We start from the raw sequence: 20,115 nt of genomic DNA on the forward strand, positions 1-20,115 counted from the left end.
CACTGTCCTAAAGAAAACAGCCCTGAGCCTGCAGCAGGAAATCACTATTTGGATTGCAGAGGCGCCTCTTCCTGCTGCGGCCCCCACGGCCCCCACGGCCCCCACGGAGGGGAGAGGGCCCAGCAGGGGGCCTTCCTGCCCACCTGGACCAGACCTCGAGGTGGTCAGGAGTCCCCCACCCCTGCCCCGCCTTCCTAACGTCCCTCAGACCCCAGCCTTGGGGAGGACCTGAGGTTGAGCCGGATTGAACCGAGCCCTCCCACCATTGTCTGTCCTCCTCAGGACAAAGAGCCACAGCAGTGAGAGAAGGGGACGCTCCCCACGGCCATGTGAGGGGACTGGCACACCCTCATGGAGGGCAATTGGGCAGTCCTGTCAAAGTCACAAACCGCGCACCTTGAGGCCCGGCAATCCCACTTTCAGGAATATTCTACAGCTATAGTTTGTTCACGCCAAAGAACGTGTTCACACAACCTTGTTTATAACGGAAATAAATGGAAGGGACAAAGAAAGAGCTGGGTAGCTGGACTGTGGCTCATCCCTCAGTGGAACTCCAGGCTGCTCCTCAGTGTGTGGTGAGGAAGATCCCAAGACAGATGGCTAAGTGATGAAAACGGTGCAAGACAACAGGTATAGGATTCTCATATTTTTGTAAAAAAACCCCAATAAGTGTAAATGCTTGTATATGCACAGACTAGACTTTTGAGCTTTTTATACTTTGGGCAATGCAAATTAAATGCAATAACTAAGCAAAAAAAATGAGATAAATAAATTAACACTGGGGGCTGAGGAGATGGGGCTTCTCTCTGGCTTTGATCTTGACTGTGTGACCTTGGGCAGCTCACTTCCTCTCTGTGTCCTGAGCTTCCCAGAGGTCAGAAAACCTTAATGTTGGCCATGTGAGGCCTGTGTACGTGGGGGGAAGGTCCGGCGGTGGGGGGAGTGCTCCCACCCCATCTTGTGTCCTCCTCCTGCTGTAACTGCTGCCTGCTCCCAGGGCATGGGCAGCTCCCTCTATGACATTCCTTAAGAGAGTTCAGATTTCATCTGGCCCTTTTCCGGAGCTCCCTCCTTCCTTCCAGAATCCCTCCAGACCACTCCAGCGTTTGTTCCTGGGAGCAGTGCCCACCAATTTCCCACGAGGTCTCCACTTTTTAAGGCCTTCTTCAGCCACGTCTCCTCAGGACAACCCGAGTCTAACCACAAGACGTCCTCTCCCTCACCCTGGACCCTCCTGGCTTCCTCCAGGTCCAGGACTGGGTGGGGAGGGGCTCAGTCCTGCCAGCCCTCCCCAGTGCCAGAGTCCACTCCCCGCTGGGAGCCCTGCAGTGCTCAGGTCTGCCCCTCCCCCGCACACCAAGGGCCTAGACACTGGGCCTCTGGGGTTCTCACCAGTTCTGGCAGCTTTCTTCTGTCTCAGGGACGACTGAGGCTGGGCCGTGTGACGCCCCCTCAGGCCACATTTGCCTCCCCGTGCAGCCCAGAAGCAAGCCCAGGTGGCGCCAGGCCCAGGGTTGCCCCCTCCCTGCCACTGTTCTGCAGCCGGCATAGGCGTCACCCTCTGCCTTGGAGCCATGGTGGGGAGGGCCTGGAGAAGCCCGAGTCAGCAGGAGATTAATTAATCAGAACCCGAACACATCTGTTGTTAATTAATTCTATGCCAAGGTTAACTCTTCTCTCTCTGGCTTTCCCTTCCCTTTGGCAGGAAGAAGGAAATAATGGTGGGGAGTCAGGACCCCTCTTCCCTAGGGAAGGGACCCCAGAGGGCTGGGAAGCCTCATCCATTGGGGTGCCTTGTAAGGAGTTTGTGGGAAGTGTTTGCTTCTGGGAGTCATGGTCCATGGACATTACTCATGAGTTCTGAGGAAATCTGAGATGGACAAATATCTTTATTTACAGCAACAAATAGATCAGACCCTCCCTCCATTCCCTCCCTCTCCCCTTCCAGTCTTTTCCATACCGTTCCCCCTCCTGCCCTGCCCTAGGCCCAAGCCCAGCACCCTCTGGGGTCACTGTATAGGTCAGGCCCCCACAAGAGGCCAGGAAAGGAGACAGGGAGGGGCTTGGCTGAGGGCGGGGTGGGGGTCTCTTTTCACATTTTGCTGTCCTCTAAGCCTGCGGATCAGGGGCGGCGGGAGCCAGGAGCAGCGGGAGGTAGAGAAGCGCACAGCTCCGGCATCCCTGCCTCTCCACGTTCCTGCACGCCCCCTCCAACTTTCACAGTGTTCTGCAGCCCTGGCAGCTGGCCCAGGAGCGGCCCCCACCCCAGCCCTCGCCGCCAGGTCCTCGGTGCCACGTGGCCCTGGTAACCAGGGAGGAGGACCGGCTCTCTGCAGCGGGCCCAGCTCCCGTGACTGAGGTGCCCCCGAGCGCCCCCTTCTCACGGGCTGGGGTTCTGAGAGGGCCCTGGGAGGGTGGGAGAAGACCAGGGGAAGGGGTGATCAAGCTTTGTGCGACAGCCTGGGGCCGCCCTGCCGGTCAGGAGGAGAAGCAGAGCCCACAGCACTCCATGCAGATCTCCAGGCAGTCGGCCGACTCGCAGCAGGCGTCCAGGATGCCGCAGTCCAGGTCGCAGGGCAGGTCGCAGTCGGCACACTCGCCAGAGCCGCAGCAGCAGCAGCAGAGGCACGAGTCCTCGGAGCTGCAGGAGCCGCACGTGGCGCAGTCCAGGACGATGTTGCACAGAGTCAGGAACTCGCAGAAGAGGCAGGACAGGATGCAGTGGACGCAGCAGTCTGCAGGTGGAGAGAGCCAGGTGAGACAGCTGGGGGCAGGGGACCCAGCCCAGCAGGTACGGGGGGTTCACTGAGCCCTCAGTGCTCGGCAGGAATTAGGCTCAGGCAACCCTCTGGCAGCTCCACGAGGCGGGGACTGTGAGGATCCCCACCTTACAGGTGATGACCCCAAAGGCACAGAGTTGCACACGCCTACCTCGTAAGCTGCAGAGCGGAGCTTCGAGCCCAGGCAGTCCTGATCCTGACTCCCTGCTCTTAACTGCTCTCCGTCTTTTATTTACGAAACACACGGAGTGACAGCGTGTTCCAGGCCCTGCTCTAGTGCTGGGTGTGAATTAAACTCATTTAAACTGGCAACAACTCTATGACGTGGCGTTACTGTCAGCCCCACTCTACAGATGAAGAAACTGAGGACAGAGGAGTCACTTCAGAATATACCCAGAATCCTACTACTCTGCTCATCTCTCGCTGGGGCAACAGCAACAGCCTTCCTGTATCCACTCCCCACACGGCGGCCACAGGGATTCTTGAAAAGCTTCAGTGGATTCCATCCCTCCTGTGCTCAGAACCCTCCAATGGCCTCTACCTCCCTGGGAGTAAAAGCCGAAGTGCTCCCAGTGGCCCTCATGTGATCTTGTCCCCTCTCCCACTCTGTCCCCCTGGTTCACTCTGCTGCGGCCACACTGGCCTCCTGGCCACCTAGGCACTGCTTCCCACCCAGAAGTCTCCTGTCCCAGATACACGCTGGGCTCCCTCCCTCCCCTCCTTCTTTGTCCAAATGTCCCCTCTCGTGAGGCCTTCCTTCCACAAGAACCCTCTTTAATACTGCACCCTGCCCGCCCACCCCAGCACCCCACCCCCTTGCCCTGGTCTGCTTTCCCCGGAGGACTGATCACTTTCCACCAACAACAGAGTTTTCTCCTCCTCCTAAGATGTAAGCTCTCCAAGGCGGGCGTCTCTGTCTGTTTTGGTCACTGATATAGTACAAGTCCCCAGGACAGTGCCTGGCACTTGTGGGTGCTGAGTAAATAAATAGTAAGTGAGTTAACCCATGAGCCTGCCTTTGGGCACCCAGCTGGTAAGCGGTGCAGCTGGGGACCCAGGCAGGCTGGCTCTGGAGCCCATGCTCTGAACCGCTCAGGGTGCTTCCAGGATGCTGAGCTGGCACCCCTCCCAGGGGCCAGGCATGGGGCAGAGTGTCCAGTTCCTCTGTCCAGGTGGGCCCCTGGCACACGGCCTGGTCCTGTGGGAGACTCACACTGCCAGGGAGGGTCTGACTCCCCACCCCATTCCTGTGTGGAGGGACTGGGGTCTTGTAGGGCTGGAACCCCTGCAATCCATCTGCAAACTGGATAAAGGAGTTCTCTTCAAATGCAAATTTGATGAGGTCACTACCATGTTTAAAACCCTTCATTGGCTCCCTATGGCCCTCCAGATAAAGTCTAGGTCCATGGCAAGGTTTACAAGGCGGTCCCTGTCCCCAGAGCCCCTGCCTGCCTGGAGTCTCACTTCCCACCATTCTTCACCTTGAACTTCATAATCTAGCCACACCAGCCATTTTCACCCCTGTGCTAATGCTCCCCTGGCTAAATCCTCCTACTTGTCCTTTAAGGCTTGCTCAGACACCTCCAGAGCCTTCCCACCTCCCCTCCCCAGCTTTCTGCACTGGTATGGCTGTCCCCCAGTGTTCACATAATCCCCTGCCTGTGGCTTTATCACTGTATTTAAAATCACACCATATCTTGATGAGCTGTTTGTGCCTCTCTCATGAGAGCTTCACGAGGCCATGGACTGGGTATCCAGCACACAGCTTAGGGCGTGGCTCAGAGCAGATGCCCCGGACACTTTCAGTGAATGAACACCCCCTTCATAAATAAGACTGTTGGGCAGAATCTGCTCCGTGGGTGGGAAGGTTTATGAACATGATATGTGCAAATGTGTACACTGAATCCTGTTTGCAGAGCACCAGGCCAGAGTCCCCTAACATGGACAGGAATCACTTAAAAATTCTGGGGCACCGCTGAGCTACAGGCAGCTGTCACTCATGCTGTACTGACGCATAGTGGGGCTCCCAGGGTGGCCCTGCCAAGGACCTTTGTGTTGGAGGAACAATGGCTGGTGTATCTGGGTCCTCCGCCCTCCCACTGCACCTTGCAGCCCCCGCCCCACCTCCAATTAAGCATCTGATGGTGCATCATTTTATTCTGCTAAGTGTTCTGCTCTCACTAAACAGATGGTCCACTCCTTGAGGAAAATTTCTGTGTCCAGAAATGGGGTGGTTTAAGCTGGCTTAGCCCAGATGGCTCCATTCCTTGTTACAGCGACTCGGGGAGAGCAGAGATGGGAAGGGGTTGGCCTTGAGAACGTAGACATGCCTCACCGTACCCAACAGGTGTACTTTGCAAGGTTCTCTGATTTGAGAGTCTTGCACCAGAGGGCTTGTCAAAACCCAGACTCCCGGGCCCCACCCAGAGGTTCAGATCTGGTGCGCCTGGTGTGAGGCCGCGACTCTGTACTTCTCACCAGCAACCTGGCAGAGATGTGGTCCCTGCCTCGTGCTTTGAGGCCCCGGCTCTGGAGGCCTCTCCCAGGGAGCGGGGCGGGGGTGCTCACCTTCCTGTGCCTGGAGAGGGATCTGGGAGGCCGCCGATTTGCTGCTGGTCTTACTCTTCTTGCTGCCCTGGCTGGCGAGAGACGGGTGCGTCTGCAACTTCCGGTGGGCCTTGGGGCCACCCAGGGCACCGTTCCCCGCCCGCCTGGCGCTGCCCAGCTCCGAGGGATGGCCAGAGCCATTTGCCACTAGTGGGGTGCAGCTCAAGGGGCTCCCCTGAGGCTGGCCTAGAGAGATGACGAGAAAGGGTGATGGGGGAAAGCACGGGGGCCGCACAGCTGCCAGAGCGCTGTGCTAACCCTGCCTGCTTCATTCCCAGAGACACCACAGGTCACGCTGCTGGGCTTGTATTCTGCACGTGGAGAAACTGAGGCCCAGAGAGCACAACTGACTTGCCCAGGGGCACACCATGGAATAGCAGCTCCTGACCCCCAGGCCAGCGCTCATTCCAGAAACGACAGAGGGGCAGGGGAGGGGCTCAGAGCCCTGGATGCCACCTTCTTACCCCACACGAAATCTACTCTCCTGCCTTGGGGTCCTGGGACTTTGGCAAGGGAGGTGCGGTAGCGGGTGGAGGGACAGGGATGGTTCGGCTGGAGTGGGAAGACAGCAGCGAAGCAGTTAAGGTTCGCCTCGGTCCCTGCCAAGGCCCCAGCTGTTTTTGCCCTTCGTGTGCTGGGTGATTTATTGGAAACATCTGTTTGGAGATGAACGCCCCGGCCCTGGAATCCAGGGGCTCCTCACAGGAGCCCCTCTATCTCCTGCTCCTTCCGGCTCAGCTCCCTGCCCTGTCTGGCCTCCGTGGGGTGGCTGGCAGAGGAGTTTGCTGAGGGGTCCTTGGGTCTGCGTGAGAACGGAGAGAAGAAGGGAAGAGGGAGGCCAGCAGGGAGACCCTCAAGGCCAGGAACCCCCAAGGCTCCATCCCAGGCTGAGGGACCAGATTTCAGCCTTATCAGTGGGGTGCAGGGAAGCTGGCCCTGGAGATCCCCCCCAAAACACCCAGTTCCTTTCTTCGCCTCACTGAGGTGTGCTCACCTGGATGGCACGGTTCTGTTCTCAAGAGATGAGGGCAGGTGTGTGTGTGTTGGGAGAGGGGACTGAGAAGGGGTCACCAAGAGCTCTGGGACCCCTCAGCTGCTCGGGGCCCCTGACTCCTGGGCAGGACCCTCTGGCCTGAGGACCTCTGTAAATATGCAAATGTGGGACCCTTCCATCACTTAGGCACTGGGGTCTGGATCCCCAACTCCCCCCAGGCCGGGGCTCTGTGTTTGAGTTGTGGTGGAAGGAGACATCTGGGGGTCCCTGGAGGCTGAGGAGAGGGGAAGGTGGCCTCACTGCTTCCCTTGACTGAGGGGGCTGGGCCTTCCAGCAATGGTCCCATCACTGCACACTTACTGCATGTCAGCCACTGTTCTAAGCACTTGGCAAGCTAATTATTCTCTCACTGAATCCTCTCATGTCTCTATGGGGCAGTATCCTCCTTTTACAGATGAGAAAACTGAGACCCAGAGAAGTATAGTAACTTGTCTAAGGTCACACAGCCAGTAAGTGTCAGAGGTTGGACCAGCCTGGAGGCTAAATGCTGGGGCTCAGAGGCCAGAGGGGCAAGGTGGGGGGAGAGGTTGGGAGACAAGGGACTGGGGAATGAGCTGCTACTGTCACAACAGTCACCACTCTCTTAACTAGCAGTGTACACGTTTTGAACTGTTACTAGGTGCCAGACACAGTGCTAAGAGCTTTATGGGCAGTGACTTTAAACATCATGATAGGTCTACTATGATTGGCCCTATTTCACAGATGAGAAGACTGAGGCCCAGGGAGGATAAGACTTGCCAAAGTTTCCACAGCTAGGAAGCAGAGGGGGAGGGGATGTCGATGGGGAGAAAGGAAGCAAGGATAAGGCGGGGAGTCAGGGAGAGGATGGGAGACAGGGCTCTGGAGAGACCCCGAGGTCTGGCTAGTGCCTGTCTCTGGGTAAACAGGGGTAAGGCCATGGGAAGTGGCCAGGCCTGAATCATCCTTCCCCTACCTCTTGGCCCCACGGGGGGTGACTGGACTCGGTCCTTGGCCAACTTCAGTGCCCCTTGCCCTGCTGCCTAAACATGGGCACAGTGACCAGAGGGCAGGCGTGTGGTGAGCTGAGGGCCCCGGGAGGTTCGGGCAGACAGAGCTCGCCTGTGGCCGTGGCCATGGCGGCTGAGTCACAGAGCAAACACTCAGGCCCAGAGACACCGGAGTGTCTGTCCAGCTCCCACCCAGGCCCCTCCGTGGCCACGGCGCTGACCTCTTCTCTAAACCCTGCTGGTGGGTGTGTCTGGGGGAGGTGGAGGGCAGGGCGCTAGTGGGATTCAGTAACCCCGACTTCCAGGGAGTCCAGCTTAGCCCCAGATGCCCTGGCTGAGGCAGCTGCCTGCTCGGCCGTGCCAGATGGGCAGGCGGGCACGGGAGACAGCGTTGGGCCGGGGACCTGGGTTCCTCAGCCTGTGTCCAGGGTGAGTGCTCTCTATGCCTCAGTTTCCTCATCTGTGAAATGGTTTTGGCCATGGCTCTCCCACTGCCTCACCACAGGCTGATCTGGAGAGCACGTGAGATCATTCAGTGAAAGAAAGTCAGAAGGTGCAAATATGTCTATAGATTGTGCACATTTTATTAGTAACTACAAAATGATTCTGGCTGCCCCTTCCCTGCTCTTGAGGGGGAGGGTGGGGAATTCGCTCCCTCCCAGGACCTCCTTGGAGGGTGAGCCAAGCCTGGGAACAGAGCTGAATTTTGCTCCTTTCTGCCCAGGGCAACTGACGGCGTCTCTCCTTCCTTCTTGTCCTCGATGCCCTGAAAGATGGGGCTGCCCGGGCTCTCGCTCCCTGCACGGCCCCCAGCTTCTTTCTGAGACGAGGGGCACCTCTCTCCACACAACCTCCCACTCTCTTGTCCTGAGCTATACTGTCTGGATCCTGTCCACACTCATTTTGTACTAATCACTTTGTACATGGAGGTCTTCCTCCTAGACAGAAAGGACAGTGACCGTGTCACACACCTTTCCCCTACCCACATCTCAAGGCCCTGGCCCAGTGCTGGGCTCCCACGGGCACCCACTGCATTTTTGCCTGCCCATTTGGATTAGATTCCTCAGTGCAACCCCTACATGTTGCCACCCCCATACCCTAGTCCCCCAGGACTCACGTGTCACAGCTTCTGTGGGGACATCGAGGTCAGTGCTGTCCAGGGCCTGGGGGGCCCCAGGACCGTTGCCTTGGGGCATGGAGGGTGCCGCCTCCTCCAGGGAGCCCTCCTCTAGCGCTGCCTCCGCAGGGTGAGTGGATCCTGTTACTACCTCCAGCCCAGGTAGGAGGGATGCGGTCTGGGCTGGGGAAAAAGCAGACGACTGAGGTCTATTTTCCCAGCCCTGGTCCCCTCCCCACAGCTCAGAACGCCGTGAGCCCTCACTCTCTCTCTGTACCAGTGACCCAGCCCTTACCCTATCTGGCAACAGCTCCGGACTCCAAAATAGAAAGCTCCCAAACCACAACCTGTGAGTGAGCAAGGATGTGAGTGTGTGTGTGTGTACGTGTGTGCAGGCGTGTGTGTGTGGTGCCGCGGAGGGGGCCAGAGACACGTGGTACAGATGGAGAGGGGAGAAGGGGCAGAAACACAGCCTGGGAGAGAACAGACAGCCGGTCAGCGATGGAGAGATAGGGACAGGCATCAAGAGTGACAGGGAGAGAGAAAGAATCAAAGGGATAGTGAAAGGTAGAAGCCAAGAGATAGCGCATCAGAATGCAGGAGACGGAGACGGGGCGCGGGAAGAGACAGCCGCAGAAACCCAGTGATGGAGAGGCAGACAGCCAGGGGCAGGAGGGAGACTCAGCGATGGGGAGGAAGACAAAGACAGGGTCAGAGGAGAGGCGATGAAGAAGCGAGCGGGAGACAGATAGTGAGAAATTGGGTGAGAGAGAGGATGATAGCAAGAGAAAGAGTCAGAGAAACCTGAGGGTGAGGTGAGGGACTGGGCCTGAGGCAGAGGGGCTACGAGCAGGAAGACAGACAGAGAGATGGCCCATGAGGGCTGGGACCAGGCGGACCGCAGCCACATGTAATTACAGCGACGGGCTCAGCCCCTCTGCGCAGGGTGGGCGGAAACAGAAACGGAGCCACCTTCAAACCCGCAGCTCCTGAGCGGCCACACTAGGGCCCCCAGGCCCAGGGGAGAAGGTTAGGGAGATGGAGGAGGGAGGCAGACGGGGGCCTGAGCTCCCATCCCTCAGGCACCGGGACTGGGAAGGCCTGAGAGTGAGCAGAGGGCAGGGAAGGTGAAGCTGGGGTCCTGGGGCCAGAGGCGGGGCCGGTCAATTACAGGGCGCAGGGCGCAGCCTGAGTCTGTCATCAGACCCCACGTTGTGGTGTCGGAATGACAGGGGCCTCAAGAGGTGCCCCCACCCCCCATACATGCCATGCTGGGAGCAGGGGAGACAAAGAAATGAGAGACTCAGAGATGCAGAGACCAAAGGGCATGGGGAGAGGAGAGGGACACAGGGAGACAGAGGGAGAAGAAGAGAAAGGCCATACTCAGCCATATACACCACACACAGAGATCGGGAGAGACACACCCAGAGGGGCAGAGGGATAGAGACACAGACTAGGCCTGGAAATAGAAGCGGAATCAATCACAGAGAACAGAGGGGCTTACATATGGTCCTTCTCTGAGTTGTCTCCAAATGAGCGGGGGTAAGAGAGGAGGAGGATAATTAGAGGGATCAATGAAGGTTGAGCTCGCAGGTCTGGGGGATGGAAGCATCCTGAGGGGGAGGGACGATCAAGGGGCTCAGCTGCCTCCCTGGGTCCTGAGCATCCCTCTGCGGCCTCTGATCCACAGAGACCGCTGAGCAGCCATTGTTCCAAAGACCCTGGTCTCCCCTAGCCAGGGGGATAGAGGCCCCGGAGGCCCCAGGTGGGTGGCACAGAGAGCACAGGCAGAGCTGGCATGCTCACACCTGCACAGGGAAAACCACAGGCCCTGCCTGGAGACAGGAGCTGAGGCAGGGAGGAGGGAGGGGCTGGGGCTCCTGCAACTCCTGAGGGCCCCAGAGTTCTGTATTGGGGACCCCTCATGGTGCCTGCTGCTGCTCCAGGGAGGCAGGGGGCCAGTTCCCTCGAGCCCCATCTACTCTTTGGGCCTGTTGAGAGCCCCCTCTCACCATCTGGGTTAATGAGAGAAGTCAAATGGCTTTGGGAAGATCACAGAGCTGGGAGAGGGGGGAGCAGGCGAGTGGAGATGACATCCAAGGTGTCATCTAGCGCTGAGCTGGTCTACAGCAGCTCAGACATGACTCTTGAGGACATGGTCCAAGCTGGCATAAAGGGGGAGGCTCAGGGCTTGGGTCGTCGGTCCCAGGAAGGGAGGGGCCTGCCCAGCTCTGGCCTTTGGCCCCAAGGCATCTTGCCAGGGCCCTGAACTGGAAGCGTGGACTCTCCCATGTGGTGTAATAAAAAAGGCCTGAGGGAGATGCTGGAAGACCCCAGCCCTGGTTTTTACTAGTTACCAGGTGGGGCAAGTTACCAGGTCTTGGGTTACCTTGTGTGTAAAGGGGGGTCCTAATGCATATCCCTCAGGGTTTCAAAGAGTAAATGAAATGCTTAGCAGTGCCCTGCCTGTGGGGGGCCATTAGCGAACACTTCCATCCACAAACCCACCTACCTGCCCGCCCTCCTTCTCTCTTCCTCCCTCCCTCCCTCCCTCCCTGTGCTGTCTGATTCAACACGTATCAAGCAGTCGTGATGCACCTCACAATACATCAAGCACTGGGTAGACCAAAATGAGAAAGACCAAGTCACCGCCTCAGGACTTCTCCATCAGGGGTGGAGTGCGGGGCAGTCACACACACCGAGGGGCAAGAGTTACAGTGGGGGAAGCTATAAGAACTGTGAGAGTGCAGAGGACGGGCACTTATCCCAGGGGGTGTTGTGTGTGTCTAGGGGTCTTCCAGGAGAAGGCAATGCCCACACTAGGTCTTGAATAATCAATCAGCAAAGAAGAAAAGGACATTTCGAGAAGAGCAGCAGGAACCAAGACCACAGGGTGAACGAGGGACACCACAGCCTTTGGTAGGCCTAGAACGATAGCAGGGGCATGGCGGGCCTGTGGTCACTTCCCAGGCTTTCTCCTGGGTCCTGTAGTAGAAGAAACCAGGACTGCAGCTTTCCTGGCCCCCAGGGTTGGAGAGAGAGGAAGGTGAGAAAGAAGGGGTAGGGACATTGGTCCCCATCTCTGCCCTCCTCCCCCAGTGTGGCCACTCTCTGGGCATTCTCTCCTAATAGTCACCTACAGGGCTGGCGTTCTCGAATCTGGTGGGAACAGAAAATTATAGAGAGCACAGACTGAGTCCCGAAGAGGCCCTTCCTGCAGAAAACCTGCCATTCTAGGATGAGCACCAGACCTCGGAAAGAAACTAGGGAGGAAAGAAAATCCAGTCCAGTCATCTTGACCTGGACACTCAGAGGGACAGACCTCCTGGAGCCAGGAGGGGCAGGAGAGGGGACCTGGCAGATGCCCGAGAGAGCAACACTGAGGTCAGAAGAGGAAACTGTGCTGAGTGCCCGGAGACATGGAAACAGGACGAGAAGGAACGAGAAGTGGCAGGAAGACCCGATTTGCGAATGAGATCCTGCCCAGAGGGCCCGGATGCCAAGATGCTGGACCAAGAAACAGCTCTCACCAGGAGCACACAGAGCAGAGAATCCAGACCAGAGGTGAAGTCCCAGTGCTCAATCATCGAGACACGGAAAGAGCCCAGCTTTCCTTCTTGGGACCACGAGACACTGCTGTCCACCCACACAGGGGAGAATATCTCTGAGGAGGACTCCCGGAGGGACATGCAAGAGGGTAGAAATGTGGGGCGGGCCGGAGGGAAGGGGTGGCCAGCAAAGGCCAAGGGCCACAGTGCGGATGTGCAACTCCCGTTCTACATAAAGTCGCCTGCCAAGGAGGGCAGGGGTGGGGCTGGAGGCCCTGGTGGGGGCGCTGTCCTCCCCGGAGGTGCCATCTGCTCACCCAGCTGCATACCTGCTCCAGCTGACCAGAGGGCCACCTTTGTTTAAGGAGCACAGGGGGCCATCAGTGCTGGTGGCGTCTCTGAGCAGAAGCCCCCAGGCCTGCACCTCCCCTTTCACGGGTCCTCATCTACAAGGGGGAAATATAGAAAGGCGACAGCCCTTTGCCTCGACACACTCTCACCCCTAGCACAGGATAAGGTTCTGGTCAATGCCCCAAGTTCTGGAAAGATGCCCAGAAGGGAGTGGAAAAGTCATGTTTAAATCCGTCAGCCCAAGAGGGAAGGCTGAGAGACTAGCAATCTCAGCAAGGACCCTGGAGGCTCCCTCTGCCTGCCGTCCTCCAAGTGGAGGGGTGATCCTGGATGGAGAAGGAGTAGAAGGGACCTCTTCCAGGTGGGATGGGTTCTCTCCAAACCTAGAAAGTGCCCACAGGGCCCTTGTTCTGGAGCTCCAATGCCTGGTCCCTCAAGTCCGGCCCTTTCCATTGTCTTGAGGGTCAGTGGGTCAGGCTGCCCCCTTGGAGCTCCCACTATCTTCAGGAGAGAGGGCCAGGACCTGATCTGCTCAGAGAGTAGTGACTGGAGCCCCACACTCCAGTCTCTCCTTGGCTTGGTGTTCAAGGCCTCAGTCTACATCTCCAACCTAATCAAGAGACAAGGATCCTGCGTTTCAGGCAACTGACCTCTCCACAGCCCCAGGCCACTCTGGGCCTTCTGACCAATCCACCCATGCTTACATTATTCCTCTTGACCAGAAGGTGCTACCCCTCCCCTTTCCCACTCCCCAAATCCAGTGCATCCTTCATGACCCAGCTCGAGTTTCACCTCCTCCTCTAGAAAGCCTTCCTTGACCCCGGAGCCAATAGGCCCTCCTCTGAGTGGCCCACTTACTGAGAACCTAGCACCCAGTGCCTCCTGCTGTTGATTATAACCTAATAGTGAAGTCCTGGCTCCTCAACCAGCCTGCAGCCCTCCCCAGCTCACTCCCTTGCAGGGGTAGCAGTATTCATCTCCACACCCCTAGTGGGCACTGGGCAAATGTCTGTTGGTTCTGGAGTCTGGAATGACCCCGGGTCAGTGGAAGGAGAGAATGGGACAGTAAGGATTAGGGGTGGCACCTGGCCCCAACCCCAAGAAAGTGAGGATGTGGACTCCCTTGATGCACACGTGTGACACAGTGGTCACAGTCCCAGGCCAACAGGCTGAGGACGGGAGAGGGCCTGAGCTGACCAGTCAGGCTGGGTCGAGTTGGTTTTATTTTAGGTCTGAAGGCTCCAATTCCCCAGGAAATTCAATTTAGAACCAAGAGCAGGAATGTGACGCCCCAGTGCTGGGCAGAAATCTGCTGTGGTTTAGGGAGCCAGGCTCCCGGGGCTCTCAGGGGTGGGTGGGGAGGCTACTGGTGGAGCCAAGGGGGTGGGGGCTTGGCCACCTGCCCCAACCAAAGCTGCCCAGAGTCCCTTGCACCCCAACTGCATCTTGGGTGGCTCGGGGAGGGGCTGACTTGATCCCCGGCTATCCTGCCAGCAGGGCCCCTGGGGGCATCGCTATGGCCTTGCTGTTCTGTCAGTGCTCAGCAGGGAGTGTGGGGGATTCTGGTCTCGGATTTAGGCGTCTGTGGGGTTTTGGCTGGGTCTCCTGCGGTTTGGGCTTCCTGGGCAGCAAGCTCATTCTCCCAAGGCGACAGAGCTAGGCCTCCTCTGTTATGAAAGCCACATTGTCTGGCCCAGCCCAGGCTGGGGAGGGGGCTCGCAGAGGTGCTGGGGGGCCTCAAGTTACAGCCAGGGCTTAACCCTTCCAGTGGCCACCTTGGCCCTTGTCCCCTGCCCTGAGCACATTTAGCCCCCTCCTCTTCCTGCTGGGGCTCAGAATTGGTCACCGGCGGGGAGAGGATCTTGGAAGGAGGCAGTGGAGAAGAGAGCAGAGAAAATGGATAAGCAGAGGAAGAAAGCAGGAGACAGTGGGAGAAAGAGAGGAGGGGTGAGAGGTGGAGAGGGAGAGAGAAGGTTCACAGACAGAGAAAGAGCCTTCCCCACCCCCTGCCTCAAGCTCTCTCTGCAGCTGAAGGAGCCAGTTCTTGGAGGAACTTATTCCCCCCAAGTCCCTGCTCCAGGGGCCCGGCAGAGAGGAGGGATCTGAGGGTTAGCAGGGATGTGCAGCAGCCACATTAGTCTCATTTATGCACTGGCTCCCGGCCAGACATGTCTCACTTGTCCTCCCTCTGGTTTAGGAGACCCCTTCCCCACCACCTCCACAGCCCTGGGCATCTAGAGTGTCAGCGTCCACACCAGGCAGATGGGAGAGCTGAGACAGGCCCCTCCAAACAGGCAGACAAGCCCGGATGGGCGGATGTGGAGACTGAGGCCAGAGAGGGGACGGAACTTGTCCAAGGCAGCGCAGGGAGTCAGTGTCAGAGGTCCAGGACCAGACTTTCATGATTCAGAGACTCGAAGGGGGAGAAAGCGAGAAGGGGGTGGGTCAGAGAAAAGCAGAAGAATTACACTGACCTAGAGCTGGCTTTGAAGTCCTGAAATCTGGGCCTCCACTCCAGCACTCCACACCCCTGCCCCTGCACAGATCCACGTGTTCCTGACTTCTCCCTGACCCTGGGTTCCACTGTGACCCTCAGTGAGGAGAAGGGACTGAGAGCCACAGGCCCAAGGGCTCCCTCCTCAAACCCCTCAGGGAGTCACAAACCGGGCCCAGGTCATGACGCTCCCGCAGGAATTCCAGGGAGGTTACAGACCCAGTGAGTTGGGGAAGGGGCATTTCACTCCGGTTGTGGGCACTTGGTTGGAGTGAGTGTGTGTGTGTGTGTGTGTGTGTGTGAGTGTGTGTGTGTGAGTGTGTGTGTGTGTGTAGGAGCCGCAGGGACTCGCCAGGCTCGGGTGGGGAGGAAGGCAAGTGAGACGAGATGGCAAGGAGAGGAGGGGCCGGGTCCTGTAGCCGCTCTCGGCCCACAAAAGTTTGGGGAATCGCTAGGCTCTGGTTGGGTTGGAGGAAGGGAAGGAGAGAAGGACTCAGACACCCCCTACTCCTGCCTGAGGCCCCCATAAATATTTACACACTGGGCAGAAACGGCTGGGACACAAGTCCCAGACGGACAGACAGACACTGCGGTGTGTGTGTGTCTGGTGTTGGGAGTAGGGGGAGTCGGAGCCAACTTGGCGCAGCCGCCGCCTCCGTTCGGGCCCTGCCCCCATCACCCCAGCCCTCAGCTCTCCTTGGACCGGTTCCCCGATACCCAGACTCCTCGCCCCCCCTCCACCCGAGCTCCCCGAACCGCCTCCCCGCGTCTCAGGGAGGAAGGGGGAGAATTAACACTCCCCCACCTCCCCCGACCCCACGAGCCGCCTACCCCGCTCTCGTCCAGCCTCGCTCTCCATCCCGGTCCTACCTGGGCCCGGAGCTGCGCTGGGGGCTCCATGGGGCGCGTCGCAGTGAGGGGAGGGCTGGCCACTCACCTGGGACATCGGCTCGGGACCTGTGGAAAACAGGGCTCAGCGGGCGGGGCCGACCTTCCCCCTGCGCGTGCGGGGAATGGGGGACTGGCAGGGGTGATCCAGCCGCAGACGCGCGCCTCCCCCCTTCCCAGCGCGGCCCCCGACTAACTTACTGTGCAAGCTGCGCGCGACTTTCCGCCCGATCACCGCGCGGGGCCTGCCATGCGCGCCCGCCGCGGGCGCCCCAGCCCAGGGGCCGCTCGGCTCTTCGGTGCTCGCCCCGCGCCCCCTCCCCTCTCACTCGCTCCTTTCTCCCATTTCGGCGCCAGCTCGCGCCGCTCGCCCCCTTCCTTCTTCCTTCTCTCCCTCCAGCCCCTCGCTCCTCCCCTGCTCGCCTCTCCCCTCCCCTCTTCCCTGGCCCACCCTCTCCCCGCCCCCTCCTCGCCTTCCCAGTCGTCCCCCCACCACGTCCCTTCCCCCACGCCCGGCTGGGCGCTGCCTGGGCCGGACACGTCTGTCCGCGGGGCGCCGCGGCCGAAGCCCCCACAGGAAGCCGTCTCCGGGCGTTTCCTCTGCGCTTGCAGAGCTGGGCCCCAGTCTCCCCAAATCTCCGCCCCCCCCAGGCCCAGCGCCCCGAGGGGCTGCAGACCGGACTGCGCATTCTCCTTCGCCTGTCCTAAACTCTGCAGAAGTTTGAGGAAAATCAGAAAACGAGAGAGAGAAATCACTGTGACCACAACCACCTCGAGCCAATTGTCTGAATAATTGTGGCCCCCAAATCTCGTTGTCCCAAAGATGGGAGTGATCAAGTTCCTCCGGCTGCCTTTGCCCACCCCCTCGGTCTCCGCCGGGGTCTGGGGCTCACCGACCTGGTGCCCATCCCTCCAGAAGTTGTCCCTCCGGGAAATCCGGTTAGTGACCATCTAGCCTCCCGTGTCCCGTAGGAGCCTGGCGCATCCCTGACCCCACAGCCCCTACCAGCTGTGCCTGGGAATTTGTGTCCGAAAACCAACTTTGGAGGCAAAGAGAGGTTCTCCGACTTCAGCCCTTCTTTGGCTCCGTCCTGGAATCCGAGGCCTTCCACATTGCGGGCGCGCGGGGCAAGGGGAGAGACGGGGCCCCTCCAGGCGGGGACAGCCTGGCGGCACATCTGGAGTTGTGCGCTGGGTCCCTCCTCAGGGCCGTGGAGATGGGAAGGAGGCGCCGCCCGGCAGTCCGAGGGGGTTCAAGTACCCTCAGCGTGACCCGGGGACGAGGCCCCCAAGAATAGGGGAGGGCATGGAGCCTGCGGCCCGCCCGTGGGGCTGGGCGGGCCGGTGGGATGATCCTCAGGTGGGGCCACCCGCTGGGGTGACAGCGTCTCGGCCACACTTGACCCGGGCCGCCTGGGAGCCGAGTCTGGGCTCGCCACCACGAGGGCCAGTGAGCAATTAGGGAGGCGGCGGCGGCGGCGGCGGCGCCAGGCCAGTTCTCCTAGTCTCGTGTTCCAGCCCGCGCTTGAAGCGAGGTCTGGGACGCGGGGGACCGCGTGAGGGACTTGGGGCTTCTCCTTGGTCTCTTCCAGTCCCCGCAGTCGCTACTTACAGCACTCGAAGGTCCTCGCGGCGCCGTCGCGGCCGGGACCGCCGTGGCCTCCACGGGGCCCACCAAGCTCTCGCCACCCGCGGCCGCGTCCCCGCGATGAGCCCAGGTGGCTGCGGCTGGAAGAGGGGGCCCAGGGCCGGGAGGAGGGGGTCCCGCTCCCGGGGCAGGGCTGCCTGCTGCGGGGGCCTGGCCTGGCACGCAGGGAGCGAGGCCCGATCAAGTTGCTGTCTGGGAGCCCTGGAGAGCAGGGTGACTCCCCCTTCCTGGCAAGGGCTGAGTCACCGGGACGCGCCCGCGCTGGGGCTTGGCGACTGCTGCATTCTTACCGGCTTACCTGGGCCCGCGAGTTAGGCCTCACCGCTTCCAAGGGTTGGGGGGAGGGCGGGGGGCCGATAAGGGGAACGGATGTTGTCTCCAGGGCAGCCCCCACCTTCTTTCTCTGTCCTCTCCTGCCTATAGGACCCCTTCCCCAACCACAGACTCCCATGCTACGCCAACACCCCCCTGCTTCTCAACCACTCTCCAGGGCCCCTAAACTCTGGATCAGGCCAGTACCCCAGTCTTACTGTCTGAAGTTGCTTGCTTGAGCTCAATAGTCCTCTGAATCTGGCCCAGTACTAATATGTCTGGTTTGTTGGAAATATAAAATATGCTTTAAATTGAATCTCACATGTTGGTTATACAGGTGTGCTCAGTTTGTGAAAATTCTGCAAGCTGAATATTTTAGGTACACGCGCTTCTATACTCGAATAAAAAGTTAAAAAAAAAAATTAACACATTAAAATCAACATTCCAGGACAGAACACGACAGGGTGTGATGGGCAGGGGGTGAATCTCGGCATGGGACACCAGTTCAGATCCCAGCTCCACCATCCACGTGTTTCCTTGGGGAAGTTCCTGCACCTCTCTGTGCCTCAGGAGGGATGACTACTGGGGCCTTCAGTATGGAACCCAATCATCTCATTGTTTTCCAGGGCCAGGACCAGTGTGAGGGAAGTGAGGCACTCGCCTGGGGTGCAACATTTAGGAGGGTACCAAGATAAGTAACGTTTTAATCCAGTATTTAAAAAAACAAAATCAGCGAATTATAGCCCTGCCAGCCAACTGCCTATTTTTATAAATAAAGTTCACTTGGAACCAGGGCTGGGATTAGGGTGAAGTGAGTGAGATAGGATGGTGCAAGTTCAGGGTTAGATCCTGGCTTTATTTAAAATGTTGGCATTTTGTTCATCATGAATTTTTTTATATTAATTTTGATTATTAGATATATGGTAGGAAAATATTGGTTATCACAACTATTGAGTTTTTTGATGCCCTCTTAAGTTTTGCACCTGAGCCAAATGCCTCACTCACTCTAGCCTTACACACCTGACACCTCACCCTGGTCCCTGGCCTATTACCATCTCTTTCTGAAGGACCTAGCTAGGACCCCAGGGTAAATGTGAGCAGAGGTCAAAGATGCTACACACACACACACACACACACACACACACACACACACAAACACCAGGTGGGCTCTGCACTCAAGCCCAGGCCTAGCTTTCCTGGGGCCCACTGATCAGTTCAGAGTAAAATGCAAAGTCCTTACAATGGCCTTCGGGCTCCCTTAGCTGGGCACTACTACCTACCTTGGCCTTCTTCTCCTCTCACTCATTCCTTTCCAGCCTTGCTGCTTCCTGAGTTTTTTTCAACTTGCCTCATATGCTTGCCTCAGGGCCTTTGCACTCGCTCTTCCCTTTGCCCAGAATGTGCTTCCTCTAGATATTCACATGGCCCCCTTCCTTGTTTCCTCTGCTTATGTCACCTTCTCAGAGAGGCCATCCCAGACCCCTTACTCTCTGTCCCCTCACATCACTTTATGATTCTTCATAGACATTTCCCTACTTTTCCTATTATATATTTGCTTGTTTGTTGGTGGCATGAAAGCTCCAGGAGAAAATGGACTCTGCCTTGTCCGCTAGTGTGTTTCCTAGAATTGTGTCTCCACAGAGAGCTCAATAAATACTTCCAGGTTCACAGGCGGGAAAACAAGAGGCCAGGGAGGGGAAGGGGCTAGTGCAAGTCACACAATGAGCTGGTGACAAAGTCTTACTAAATCCTAGGTCTCCAGACTCCCAACCTAGTGCTCTTTTTTCCCCCACCTTCTCCAGGGGCTTATTCTCACACCCCACCCCCAGAGCCCTCCAGGCAATGAAAGGTGACAGTGACCCTGCATGGCTTTCCAGGACAGTCCTTTCTACACGGTGCACTCACAGGGCCCGGCCCAGCTCCAGCCTCTGGTGTCTGCCCCTCCCCGGTGTCCAGCAGCACAGCTCTCCTCCCCAGCACGTACAGTTCTTCCCAGCTTCCTGTCTCTGGCATGCGGCCAGTCGGAGGCTGCGCTGGGTTCCACAGCTGGACCACAGCTGTGGTCTCTGCCATGCCCTGGAGAATGGGGGACAGGACACCGTAGTGCAACCCCTCACAGAGGGCTGTGTAGAAGGGGGTGTGTCTGTGTGTATGGGAACTTCCGGGGGGAGCTTCCGGCTCCCCTCCCCAACTCCCTCCCTGATGGGCACTGAATGGGGATGGGACTCTAAGCCTCCTCCCTCCTGGAGAAATGGCATGTGATGGGGTGAGGGGAGCTCTGGGCCCTGGGCCTGATCCCATCCCTCTCTTCTCTCCTGGTATAGGAGGTGACAGTGGGGGGGTCACAT

The 20,115-nt window shown here is 58.5% G+C and overlaps 1 protein-coding gene across 3 annotated transcripts; it reads right to left on the reverse strand.

Moving 5' to 3' along the window:
- Positions 1 to 1,889: 1,889 nt before the first annotated feature.
- On the reverse strand, positions 1,890 to 17,714 carry MDFI (MyoD family inhibitor). Of its 3 annotated transcripts, none has more exons than XM_058554407.1 (5): positions 17,420 to 17,714; positions 15,751 to 15,876; positions 8,527 to 8,709; positions 5,349 to 5,573; positions 1,890 to 2,735 (listed from the first exon to the last, which is right to left on the reverse strand). In XM_058554407.1, exons 2-5 carry the CDS (start codon positions 15,863 to 15,865, stop codon positions 2,479 to 2,481), a joined length of 780 nt encoding a protein of 259 aa, XP_058410390.1. In that variant the 5' UTR covers positions 15,866 to 15,876; positions 17,420 to 17,714; the 3' UTR covers positions 1,890 to 2,478. The 3 variants fall into 3 exon arrangements, with proteins under 3 accessions (XP_058410390.1, XP_058410389.1, XP_058410392.1); XM_058554406.1 differs by lacking the exon at positions 17,420 to 17,714 and adding an exon at positions 16,009 to 16,143 and having other exon boundaries at positions 1,891 to 2,735; XM_058554409.1 differs by lacking the exon at positions 17,420 to 17,714 and adding an exon at positions 16,009 to 16,142 and having other exon boundaries at positions 1,893 to 2,735; positions 15,790 to 15,876.
- Positions 17,715 to 20,115: the final 2,401 nt, after the last annotated feature.

Source organism: Diceros bicornis, chromosome 14, assembly GCF_020826845.1.
Source record: "Diceros bicornis minor isolate mBicDic1 chromosome 14, mDicBic1.mat.cur, whole genome shotgun sequence".
In the NCBI taxonomy this organism is placed as follows: domain Eukaryota; kingdom Metazoa; phylum Chordata; class Mammalia; order Perissodactyla; family Rhinocerotidae; genus Diceros; species Diceros bicornis.